This window comes from Lagenorhynchus albirostris, chromosome 12, assembly GCF_949774975.1.
Source record: "Lagenorhynchus albirostris chromosome 12, mLagAlb1.1, whole genome shotgun sequence".
NCBI lineage: Eukaryota > Metazoa > Chordata > Mammalia > Artiodactyla > Delphinidae > Lagenorhynchus > Lagenorhynchus albirostris.
In genome coordinates, this window is record NC_083106.1 from 59,753,695 (window position 1) to 59,767,435 (window position 13,741).

A 13,741-nucleotide genomic window follows, 5' to 3' on the forward strand; every position below is an offset into this window, starting at 1 on the left:
GTGAAGCTAGAGGATCCGGTTCCTAGATGACTTCTTCACTAACGTGTCTAGCATCTGAGCTAGAATAGCTGAAGCACAGGCTTAGCTGGTTCTGTTGACTCGAGTACTACCTATGGCCCCTCCAGAGAGTGTTCTCAGAGTAGTTGTACTTTATTACATAGCATTTCAGGGCACTAAGACTGAGTTTTCCTAGCAAATAAAGAAGAAGCTTTGTGGCCTCTTACTACCAAGACTTGGAGTCACTTAGGGTCACGTCCACTGCACTCTGTTGGTCAGAGTAGTCACAGATCTCCCAGATGCAAGGAGTGCCAAAGAATTTGCGGCCATGTTTTGAAACTACCACAGTATTCAGTGAATGGTGGAAGAGCCAGAGTGAATGAGTAAACGAGTGAGAGAGAGAGAGAGAGAGGGAAAAATAAGAGGAGGAAGAAGATTAAAAATTGAGGTGTGTTTAATATCACCAGTAATTATTGGCTCTCGTGTTGCTAAGTTTGATTGTTGATCTGTGTTCCATAATGAAGGCATTTTCCATAAATATTCTGTTCACATTATTACCTATACAGGCATACCTCATAGATATTGTGGGTTTGGTTCCAAACCACCACAATAAAGTGGATATAGAAATAAAGTGAGTCTCGTGAATTTTTTGGTTTTTCAGTGCAACTAAAAGTTGTTTATACTATACTGCAGTCTATTGTGTGCAATAATAGCATTATGTCTTAAAAATAACGTACATACCTTTATTAAAAAAAACTTTATTGCTAAAAATGCTAACCATCATCTGACAATGCAGTTGCAACAAACTTTCAGTTTGTAAAATAATGCAGTATCTGCAAAGTGCAATAAGTGAGGTATGCTGTTATTGCAAATAAATATATTCTGATTTCCTCCTTCAGCCACCAATTCATAAGGTTCCCCTCCTCCTTTTTCTCATATGAGAATTCTATACATAACACCATTTTAGATAAGATCTAATGCACGTATGCTTGCTCAATTATACATATCTACTTACAGTTAAAGAGGAAGAGAACCATATTTGAAATCCCAAAAGACCAGCATAACTTTATTTTTAAATTTTTTTTAACATCTTTATTGGAGTATAATTGCTTTACAATGGTGTGTTAGTTTCTGTTTTATAACAAAGTGAATCAGCTATACATATACATATATCTCCATATCTCCTCCCTCTTGAGTCTCCCTCCCATCCTCCCTAAAGACCAGTATTACTTTAGATAGTTTATCAAAGATGTGTACATTTTATTGTGAGACTTCTTACAGAGAGGATCTTACCTCTGAGTGCCTCTAACATAAAGGACAAAGATCCTGGATCATAACTCATGATCTTACCCACCCGGTATTCTGGTAGCCGTCTAACTTGGAAACTGCCTTACTTTATATTGAGCCCATATTCTCTCCCTGTCTTACTTTCATCTATCACCTTGTACCCACATACTTGCTATTAAATTTGGAGGATGAGTTCCTGGAAATAAAGGCCCTAACTGAATATAAGCAGTCCAGGGTTATTTTAGCATTAGCCCTCTGGAAATGAGTTGTCATGGTCAGGTGATGATTGCTCTCGTCCCTAAGACATGACATCCATCTGTGTATAGTTTCTCGCAGTTTTAATGTCAAAGGACTTCAACCAAGCCTTAATGTGGTCTTTACCCTCAACCATTTCCTTGAAGGCATCTTGAGGTGCTGTAAAACTTCAGTCTTAATATCCAGCATGATACTGTTTCTTTGAGTCTTTTTGGTAAGTTTAGGACTATTACTTGTTGATCATTGGCTAAACTGTTCCCCCAAACACAGAATAAATGGCAGAAACAGACCATTAAAAAAAAAAATTCAACTTAAGATAGTGCAGTAAGTAGTGCACGCATTTGCTAAGAGCATTTGCACTACATTGTGCTAATAATGTGAATGGTTATAGGTCGGGTTCAGTTTTATTAAATTAGAGCATAAGATAGCATTCAAACATCGGCAGAAAATATAAAAAGGTTGTTGTGATGAATGGCTATTTGTACAGTTAACCAGTGAACGATGTGGGTTTGAACTGTCCAGGTCCACTTACACATGGATATTTTTCAGTAATAAATACTACAGTACTACAGTCCATGGTTGGTTGAATCCTTGGATGTGGAGGAACTGCAGATTTGGAGGACCAACTATAAATTATACGCAGATAAACCCCAGTATTTTTCAATGATTAACTGTATATGTACCAAGTCATACATACACATATTTAAGAGGTTGGGCTTTTTAATGAAAATATTTCAAAGACAAATAATATTGTAACATTGCCCTGTGCAGTTACACAGGGTGTTTAAATGCATGTATGTCTAAGGTAGTGCTTATAAGCTCCAGGTTATATTGGGAACATTTATGGGAAGATATACGTTGGGTATATAGGTTGGTTTTGTCTCTGTTAATTCTCTCTGCCTTAAAGAATTGTTTACTTGTAGCTCTAACTTTTTAGATGTCATGGCCCTCCATGGCTTGGTCTCCATCAGTACTCTAGTTTCAGTTTCCATCATTCTGCCCCTTGACCTTTCATCTTCTGGTAATACTAAATTGTTTATGAATGTTGTAAATTGTTTGTGAGTCCCCTCATATACCATGCAATTTCATGTCATTATGCTTTACTTATGTTACTACAACTTTCTGAAACTTTTTGTATTATATTTCAGTTAACTAAAACTTCAGTTAACTAACTAACTTTCATAATCTAATAATGGTGTGTTTACTCTATGAAGCCTTCATCAAACCCCTAGTTGGACCAAATGTTCCCTTCGTGTACATTATAATACTCTGTAGATACCTCTGTCTCCTCACTTTATTGTACGTTCTTTGAGAGCAAGGACCATATTTGATAGCATCTAATACAGTACCTCATGTAATTAATAGACATTAAAATGAGCTGAGCTACTGGGCACAGTGATTCCTTAGTCTGAATGTACTCTTGGACTCTAGGTCTAGATTTCCAAAAATTTTTGGGATTTTGTTACTTAAATTTTCTGTTTTCAAATCAAAATATACTCTCCTTGTGTAGTCATTAACTGTCCCTCCTAACTTTGTTTCCCTCTCCCAAAACTTAGCAATAACATAGATTGCTCCTTCTTCTCCTTCACAAAATGCCAAATAATTACCGTTAGCTTTCTTTTTTCTTCGTAAAGTAGATCAAATTGCACATTAACTCATACCTAGATGTTTATAGAAGCTTCATAATCAGTCTCTCCTGTCTCTAGTCAGTTTTTCTTCTAACCCACTGTGTTTGCCATTACTAGATTAATCTTTTCCAAAGCACTGTTTTCATTATATCACTCCTCAGTTCAAAATCCTTCAGTGGTTCCTTACTACCTTCAGAATGAGGTCTAGATTTTATTTTTTTTAATAGCAGGCTGTACCTTAATTATTTCTATACCTCTGGCATTCCATACAGTGACTGGCATTGAGTAACTTCCTGTGAAGTGAATGAGGAGAATATGTGACCAAACAAATATGGCCCTATTTTCTATTCTAAAATTTTTTGCCTTCTAATGCTATTATAAAAATTCTCCATTATAGTCAGAGTGGTTACTTTTTTTTTTTTTTTTTTGTGGTACACGGGCCTCTCACTGTTGTGGCCTCTCCCGTTGCGGAGCACAGGCTCTGGATGCGCAGGCTAAGTGGCCATGGTGTTGTGGCCTCTCCGTGGCTCACGGGCCCAGCTGCCTCGTGGCATGTGGGATCCTCCCGGACCGGGGCACGAACTCGTGTCCCCTGCATCAGCAGGCAGACTCTCAACCACTGCGCCACCAGGGAAGCCCAGAGTGGTTACTTTTTTTTTCCTTCCCCAAACACCTTGCTTTTTCATTTGTTCCTTTTAAGATATAAATTATGTTACTCTTCTGCTTTCGTGGCTTGTTATCCACTTTGATTTTATCTAAAGTTCTTATCATGGCTTACTAGACCCTACGGGATCTGGAACCCAGCTACCTCTTTGAATTCATCTGCTATTCCTTCTATCACCCTTTGTGCTTCAGCCAACTGGCCTCCTAATTGTTGTTCTTGAGCCCATGAAACCATCAGCCTAGGCACCTATGCACTGCTGTTTCTTCTCCTTGGAATTCTCTCCTCGCCTATATCCATGTGGTTCTCCCCCTTACTCATTTAAGTCTTTGCTCAGATGTCACCTTATGAGAAGGTGTTTCCTGATCATCCTAGTTGAAATATTAGCCCTCATTACTCATTATCCCTATACCTTGATTTCTTTTTATCCATAAAGTTCACTACAACCTGAGGTGTTCCACATCTGTGTTTGTTTAATTATCTGTCTCTTTTTAAAATGTAAGCTCCAGAAGGGCAGAGGCTTTGTTGTGTTAACTTTATATCCCTACTGCTTAGACCATGTCTAATATGTGTTGAATTAGAGAGTAAATGTATGGAATTTATATGCCTTTGTGCTTTTAATTTCCTCTTTTTCACCTTTTTTGTCCTTAACCTGTCCTCTGAGAATCATTTCCATGCCCATTTGATTCTGCTGCACTCAATGATCTTTGTTTTCTAAATAAACCTGTACTTTGTTTTACACTTAAGACTACAGAGTAGAGGAATGATTATCAGCCTCCTCTAGTACAGAATTACAAATAGTCTTACTACTCAGTGTGGTTCATGGGCTACTTGTTACATGACCATTTCCTCATCTGTTGCAAGAATCAAATAGGACATATTCAATAAATGGAGTATCTATTACTGTTAACCAGAAAATCAAAGACTGTTCATTGAGAATAGTGTGTCAGCCCTATTCTATGTGTTTGACTTTAACTAACTAATTTAATCCTATAGGTATTATTATTATTCCCACTTTGTAGGCAAGAAAAGCCAGGAAGGTAACTGCTTGAAGTGTGGTCCATGGGCTTGCAAAATCGGCCTACTTGAAATGTAGATTCTCAGGCCCCTCCCCAGACCCACTGAGTGAGAATTTTTTTTTTTAAGTAATATACTTAGGGCCAAACTTGAAGATGCAGTAGGATCTTCAGTGAGGCTAGAACTTTAGTATTTCTAGAAAGCTCTACAGATGATTTTGATGATAGTCAAGATTGATAACTACTGAAGTAGATCCTTGTTATTATTAGTGTACCATAAAATGCAGTGAAATATCACTGAAACACTTAAGTCATTTGAGACCCATAATCATCTACAAATATAAGACTAATACAATTATAAGGGTAATTCCTAAAAACAATCACTTTTTATTGATATATTTTCATGCTATACCCTATTTTTGGGATGGGGCAAACTACCTTACCTTAAGTACTTCATCCGTGTTATTCTATAAAACCATAAGGCGGTATTGGTATAAGCATGCTTGGTTTGCTAGGCTCAACACTGGATTCCTGATTTATTCTCTTTCCTCAGTCTTAAAAATTAACTCAATTGTGGACCACAGGAAAATTTTAAATGATCGTATGTCCTTGACCTTTAGAATCCCTGTAGAATAGTCTACATTCCCCAGAAGTGTTAAACTTTGAATGTGTGTGCATCTGGTGTGCCACTAGGATTGGATGTTATACTACTTTGTAACTGCCTCTTTTAGGAGCTTAGCATATGAATGAATGAATGCATATAGCAGTATGACATTTAAGACATGTATTACTTATTTGGGTAGTAAAATGGTATTTGAGGTAGTAGCTGTAGCAGAGTTGGCATGGTAGCCTGACTGCCTGGCTTCAAAATTTGGCTCTGCTGCTGACTAACAGTATGACCCAATCAAATGATTTATCCTTTCTGTATTTAGGTTTCTTGTCTACAAAATGGGGGAAATAATAGTATGTACAGGATTAAATTAGTTAATAAAGATCAAAAACTTAGAATTGGGCAGGCGCATATATTCTCAATAAACAGTCTTTGATTCTCTGGCCATAATAATAATTATTCCATTTATTGAATATCTCTTATTAAGAATTCTTACAGCAGTTGAGGAAATGGCCATGCAACTAGTAGTTGAGAGAGTAGGATTTATACTCTGGTGTGTTTGTCTCTAAAGCCCATGTGTTTCTAGATAATGCTCTACTGCATCTATGAACGTGGTTATTAGGAATTAGAATCAGTAGCAATGAGACTGAAGTAAATATTATCTTGCCTTATAGTCTACAAATTGTTTTTACCTAAGTGGTGTGATTTGAAACTTGAGCAGCTCTGTGGAGGATAGTAGGGTATTATTCCCATTTAACAGATGAAAAAACTAAGTCTGTTTTCCAGGGTCACAAGCTGGCTCTCTCCTAGACAAGTTCATTTGGATAATTTTCCGTACCTCTTGAGGAGCCTTTTTAATGCCTTAATGGTGCATTATATGTGACCAGAAGCATCATTGCCAGTACTGGGCTTTTTATTTGTTATAATCCCTCAATAGTCAAAACAGCCAGCAAACTCCTTGCCTGGATCTCACCTATTCACTCAGTTGTTACCACCCACTCACCTCCTCGTCCACATACACACAAATGCACTGAGGTGCCATTACAGGGAGACACTGCTGGGTGTGCCTGAGCGGCTGCTTGCCAGCTTGGTTTCTGACTTATTGCCTCTCCCTGAACGCTGGGCATGCACAGAATTGGGGGTCAGAACTTAAGCTACTATCATTTCCTAGTGAGGCTTTGCACTATTCTCTGTATGCCTGGCGTCTGTTTTTGTTTTGTTTTGTTTTTATTTTTTGAAGACAGGATTGGGTTGGATGATTTTTAAGATACCTTCTAGCTTTAAAACTTTGGGGTTTTTTTGTTTGTTTTGTTTTCTGGTAATGTCATTACTTTGGTTATGTTATATTCTTTCTGGGTAGTAGAGCAGATTATAGCCCTATTTTATAGATGTGAATAAGAATGACAAGAAGATCCAGAGTACCTAAGGTTTTTTTTTAGTGAATTTAGCTGAAACTAAAAATTGTAGAGTATCCTGATTCCCATCCAGTTTTCCATTAGTTAGATCAATCAGGCACTTGGAGTAATTACTCATAGTGGTTTAGAACAACTTTTTTTAACTTAGAACTTCCCATTATATTTTTTACTAATATAGATTGAAGAAAGTTGGCAGGTTTTGCAGTAGAACTAAAAAAGGAATTCAGTTGTTAATCCCTTGCTTTCTGTTAGCTCTTATCACTCACATTTATTATATTATGCTTTTTCTATGTGGTGCAAGGTCCATCAATAGACGACTTTTCTTTACATTTTGAGGCATAATATGTTAGAAGTATTACATATGCAACTATGACTACCAGGAAAATGATGTACGGTATGTCATACCTTGTTCTATAGTTACCAGTTATAGGAGAAGCAAGAGCATACAAAGATGAGAAGTAAAACCTAGATGTAGTAGTCTAATAAGTGTTCCCAGAACCCTGTCCAGGTTATTAGGGAGGAACAATGCCTCAGAGACCAGGCTGGCAGATAGCAGCAGTCAGATGCTGCAGGTTTCAGTGCGTCTTATGTGATAGATGCCTCAGTACATTTGTGTGTCTGTGTGAGGGTGGGAAGGTTGAGGGCAAGATGGATGAGTGAATATGTGAAATCACAACAGGAAGTAACATGAAGATAAAAACAGGAAAACAAATCCTGGAAAGTGGGGCACAAGAGCAATTGGATACAGGAAACAGGAAAGTGCTTGAACTTAATGAGGTAAGCCAAAAGAGGCAGGATATCAGAGCTAAAATAGAAGCGTATGAAAACCTGGATAACTAGGTATGTAAAAGTTTGGGTGTTTTCATAGTGTAGCAATAGGTTCCTAAACGCTTTTATTATTTTTTTTTAATTTGGCTTCATTATGTCTTACTTGCAGCACACGGGATCTTTGTTGTGGCATGCGGAATCTTTCGTTGTGGCGCGCGGACTCAGTAGTTGCGGCACATGGGCTCTCTAGTTGTGATGTGCAGGCTCCAGAGCGCACGGGCTGAGTAGTTGCGGCATGTGGGCTCTCTAGTTGTGGCGCGTGGGCTTAGTTGCCTCACCGTATGTGGGATCTTAGTTCCCCGACCAGAGATCGAATCTGCATCCCTGACATTGGAAAGCGAATTCTTAACCACTGGACCACCAGGGAAGTCCCCCCCTAAACACTTTTGAGGACATTATTTCATGTGATCTTCACAATAACCCTGTTGGGTGGATGATAAATGATTGTTCCTAATCTTAACTCTTTAGAAAGCAAGAATTGGGGAGGTTACTCATTTTTTTTTCAAGGTCACACAGCTCACAGTAGCTTTGCTAATAACCAGCAGCTTTACCCAACACAAGTGTTACTTCTATTGCCTCAGTTTCCTCATTTATAAGATTTGAATAATAATTGTACCTACCACATGGGGTGAGAAACAATGCTTACAAAATAACTAGCATGGTGCTTGGCACATGGTAAATACCAATAAATGCTAGATGTTGCTATTATTTCTACTATAAGAGCTGCAATTTGAATAACTTGATGTTCAGCAGATTTTATTTTCTGCTATAATGTATTACATCTTTTAGAACATAAGTGGGCTGGTTATCTGTATTTCCACATCTGTGTATTTCCAAAATGATTTTAACCCATGTTAAGTTAGTCTTTTACTCAAAACATTTGCCCCTGCCTCTTCACGAGGCAAAGAGCTACATGCGGCTTGTCTAGCTAGCTTCTTTTCTTAGGCTTACTAAAATTTCTTAACCCAAGTAGGGAGAGAAGAAAATTGATCAATATTTAAACCGTGTGTGTGTGCGCGCATGTGCGTGCATCTTAGCATATAAGGGTGTGTGTCTTAGTGTGTAAGGGAAAAGTAGGGGCTTCAGAGTCAGATTCTGATTCAGATTATGGGGCCAACTCTTCTTAGCCATGTGACCTTTGGGCATGTTATTATCATCTTCATCATCTATAAAGAGGATTAAATGATACCCATCTTACAGAATTGTTCTGATCTTTACTTAAAGAATTTCTGGCATCATAAAGGATGATCAGGGCTTCCCTGGTAGCACAGTGGTTGAGAGTTCACCTGCCGATGCAGGGGACACAGGTTCGTGCCCCGGTCCGGGAAGATCCCACATGCCACAGAGCGGCTGGGCCCGTGAGCCATGGCCGCTGAGCCTGCGCATCCCGAGCCTGTGCTCCGCAACGGGAGAGGCCACAACAGTGAGAGGCCCGCGTACCGCAAAAAAATAAAATTAAATTAAAATTAAAAAAATAAAAATAAAGGATGATCAGAAATAATACCCCTTCCTGGGGAATAGATTTTAGTGAGTGAAGAAATGGCTTATTTTATTTAGAAATAGTGAGTAAAATCCATCCTACCCAAATACAGTAAGTTATTTATTATCCTTTGAGACCAATGTACTTTGAAAAAGCTATAGATGGGTTTTACAAATGGTGGTATTATTTTACTTGGATTCCAGTGTCTTGAAATGTACCCATGAACTTTGCTTTGTGGATGTAGGCAGATGAATTAGTTGCCTAATGGATTTTAGTGATTTGATATTCATCTTACTCAAAGCTAAAGGACCTGAAATGGTTCTTTAGTCACTAGTTCAAGTTGAAAGCATCTCAGGCAGGTTTTTACACAAAGAGAACATAGCAGATATTTGGTTAGTTTTTATGAGCCTTGCTTACTATGATATTCTTTCCCCAGGCATTTGTACACTTGTTTTATTTTTCAGTACTTCAAGTAGCATTAAGTAGTATCTCATGATCCTCTAAGAATTCCAATGTAGAGAGGCACAGAGTCCTAGTGTTACATAATTTATACTTAAAATTTTTACTTTTGTGTAGTTATGGGAAAAGTACGAAGATGTGGTCTTGCAACCAGTTTGATCTTTTTGTGGAATTGCTTTAGTTACATGCACTAGTTCTGTATTTTATATAGTTATTTTGAGTGTCCACTTCCCTTAGATGAACTGATTTAAAACATCAGGAGTGTTGGAATTAATGTAATATTTCCTTCTTTTTTAAAGTACTAGTCGTTTTTCTTAATGGAATACTACCATTATTGAAGGAAGCCGTCTGCCTTAGCTCCACTGGTTGGTTTTCACTGCTTCCTCTTTAATTGAAGAAAGCAAATCTAAAGATGGTATTCATGCATTTGTGTCTACCCTCAATTGAGATGGCAGTAATATAAACAGAAACAGGAATAATATCACGGTTGCACATTTAATTTTAAATAATATTATTAACTGCTGGGCATATTGCATAAATGCCTTCTATTCCAGATCACTAGAAAAATCTTTTAGTATATACCCCTCTTATGTTTCTTTTAAGGTCTAGAGATATCTAAATTTTCAATAGGAAAAAAAGGTGAGTAAATGATGAATTGAAACTTGAGACAGTATTGAATTCATGTTTTATGGATTTATGGAGAATAACTTTTTATTTTTTTCTACTGTGTGAAAATGCTTATAGATCTTTTTGGACCAATGTACTGATAATAAGGTTGTATCTAGCACAGTTTTATATACTAGCTCAACACCTGTGTCTGCTCTAAACAAGGAAAGTATTTTAGTTTAAAATATCACGCATAAACCATAAATACTCACTGTCCTCTTGGTACATCATGCCCTAAAGCTCACAGGAGAAATGGTTTTAAATTTTGTTTTTATGTCTAGATTGTAAGTAAAATCACTTGTCATAGTTGCATAGTTGCAAAATTCAGACCTTCATTCTGAAGCTGCCTGTTTCTTATTTGGATGTGCCATATTAAAAAGCATATAATTAATGGTTGACATTAGTAATTAACATTAACTTTATGGTGCTTAATATGCCATCATTCATCCATCAAATAACCAGAAATGCATGTCTTGGCATAAAGGTTTTAATTATATAAAACAGTTCTTCAGTTTTCATATGGTGTAAATGTTAAAAGCCAATAATGTATTTAAAGAAAAATTTTTGTGAGTATTTGTCGGGTGTTAGCTGTATTTTTATTTCTTTTTAGGAGTATGCATCAACAATTGTGTCAGGAACTTCAGAAGGAGAATGTGGACCTCATTGTGCAGTCTTCATTATCGGCTAAAGAGCGCCACCTTGCTGCAGTTGCCAGTGCACTATGGAGGCATTTCTTTTCATTTTTGAAGAGTCAGAGAATGTCACAGATAGTGCCTCCCTCACAACTCGCGGATGCAGCTGCAGGTCAGCGTTGTTAATTTGCTAATTACTTTCTCATTTTGCAGACTCTGTCAGTTTTTTCTTCTGTCTGCTTGGTAACAAACCCTTATTTTATTATGGTGCAGTAAATATTTTGTCAACCAGAAAGATGAAAAGAGGTACATATTTTAAAATTAGGAACCTTTGGCTTGTTTATTATTTTCCTCTTAGTAAAGGTAAAAATTAAGTGATCATTTTCTAAAAACAAAAGATCACTTTTAACCTTAAAAATATTGAATGTACGTGAACTTTTCTTATGCATGCATTATTTGGAAAGTAAGGCAACATTTGATTTCTTCTAGTTCGAGTAGTTTATTTTCAAATTGTATGTTCAGATATCTAGTATAAGATGAAGTTGAATAAAGAGCAATAAAGGATGTAGCATGAATTCCACTTCAACATCAAGCAGATGAGCTCAGAATGACATGGAGTATAGAGAATGTTATTGTTCTGACTTCATTAGATTCTATTTTAGGTTGTAATTTTTACTTAATTTGATTATTAGCCTATGGACATGTCCTTAGGCTTTAAGGGACTCTGAATCAGATGAAATTATAGGCAAGAATTTGAATATATGTGCATATATGCACTTTCCCAAAAAGAAGTCATTATCTTTCACAAAGGGATATTTTACCCAATGTATGTTAAGAAATACTGGAATAGAGAGAGATCAATATGGTGACTGCATGTATTTAAGTGCAACTTATATGAAGGTATTTAATGTATTTAAATATTAACACTTTTGAAAACCTAAGATCTAAACCAAGGTTTATTTTACCCTGGTGTGAATGAGGAAAGCTGAGCTAAAAGCACAACAGAAAAGACTGCATGATATAAATTTTAAAAGACCTTGAATTCTGGTAACACTTGCATAATTAAGACTTTACAGTGATACATAGATTGAAGAATTGTGACAGGGCAACGGTTTTCCAACCAGTGTAATGTCTGTGAAAATAAATATTGATATTCAGTTTAACCAAAGCAGTCATTACTAGCCGATATGACTTATCTTTCTTCCATTCATCATCCCAACTCCCAGTTAGTTACCAAAAATTATATCATACAAGTTGAGTCAGTGCTGTCCTAGGCACTGAAAATAAACAGTATATAGATATAAAGCAAAATATGTGTGGGTTTTGGGTTCGTTTTGAAATAAAGACTTCATAGGAGAGAGAAATTTCCTGCATTAAAAAAAGGTTATTGAATACCCACTTTTATTGCCATTGGGGATATACCAATGGGAAAAAAAAAGGACTGCAATTCTTTTTTTCATGTATAAGCTCCATGTTTTCATGGAGCTAATAGTCTAGTGGCGGGGAGAGAACATAAATAAATCAGTAGGTAAAATGTGTAATATGTCAGATGGTGAGATGCTATGGAGAAAAATAAAAATATAGAAAAATAAAAATATAGAAAAATATAGGGATAGGGAAAGCCAGAGGCAAGTTATAATTTTAAACAGAATTGTCAGGAAAACCTGTGTAAGTACCATTTGAGCAAAGACATGAAGGAGGTGAAATATGCAGCTATGCAGCTATGAGCTATGCAGAAGTCCAGAGGCAAGAGTGTGTCTGGTGTGTTTGAGGAACTACAGGAAGCCGTCAAAGCTCTCGTGGAATAAGAAAAGGAGTAAGAGTAGTCAGAGATGGGGTCAAGCAGTTATGGAGAACTACTTTGTGTTCTGCCTTGTACGTAGCTGTGAAGACTTTTGCTTTTACCCTGATATTAGAAGCTGTTGGGGTCTTGAGCAGAGGAGTGATAGGATCCCTCTGGCTACTGGCTGGAGAAAAGACTATCGGAAGATGGGGAGGCCATGTAGGGAACTATTGTAACAGCTCAGAGCTGGGCACCTTGGGCTACAGTGGTAGCAGTAGAAGTGGTGAGAAGTGGTCAGATTTCCAATATGAAGGTAGAGCTGACAGAATTTTCTGAGTGGGTATGATATGGTAAGCAAAACAGATAAAGGGAGAACCCCTTGTTTGAGATGAGGAAGATTGTGGCAGGAGCAGATTTTGTGAGTGAAGACTAGGATTTTGATTTTGGACATTTTTTTTTTAATATGTTCATTAAAGTTCAAGTAGGGATGTTGAGTTAGACCCCTGGATAATGAACCTAGGGTTCAGGGAAGAGGTCTAAGCTGGAGATTTAAATTTGGAAACTATGTATATATAAATAGTCTTTAAAGCTATGAACTGGATGAGACTACTAGTAGAGTAAGTACCAGTAAAAAGAGAAGTTTGAGGATAGGGCCCTAGGATATTCCCATGTTCAGATTTGTAGGATAAAGAAGAACCAAGAAAGGAGACTGCAAAGGAATACCAGTGAGGTGAGAGGAAAACCAAGAAAGTATAGTGAGTGCCCTGGAAACCAAATGACAGAGCTTTTCAAGGAAGGAGCAGTTATCAACACTTCAAATGCAGTTAATGGGTCCAGTAGGATGAGGCCTGAGAATCGGTCCTTGGATTTAGTAGGATGGAGGTCACTGATGACCTTCAAGAGCAGTTTTGCTGTAGTGGGTAGAGACAAAGGCCTGATTGAAGATATCCAAGAGAAAATGTGAGAAGAGGAATCGCTGACTGCAAATGTAGTAAATCTTTTTGAGTATCACTGTCTAAGAGAA

General features: G+C 37.2%; 1 protein-coding gene across 2 annotated transcripts in view; it reads left to right on the forward strand.

Moving 5' to 3' along the window:
• MMS22L (MMS22 like, DNA repair protein) overlaps positions 1 to 13,741 on the forward strand; it is a 138,749-nt gene that overhangs the window by 86,187 nt on the left and 38,821 nt on the right. For both annotated transcript variants that reach the window (XM_060167611.1, XM_060167610.1), the window contains exon 14: positions 10,913 to 11,106. In XM_060167611.1, the coding sequence (XP_060023594.1) occupies positions 10,913 to 11,106 (194 nt within the window). The remainder of the gene's footprint in view (positions 1 to 10,912; positions 11,107 to 13,741) is intronic.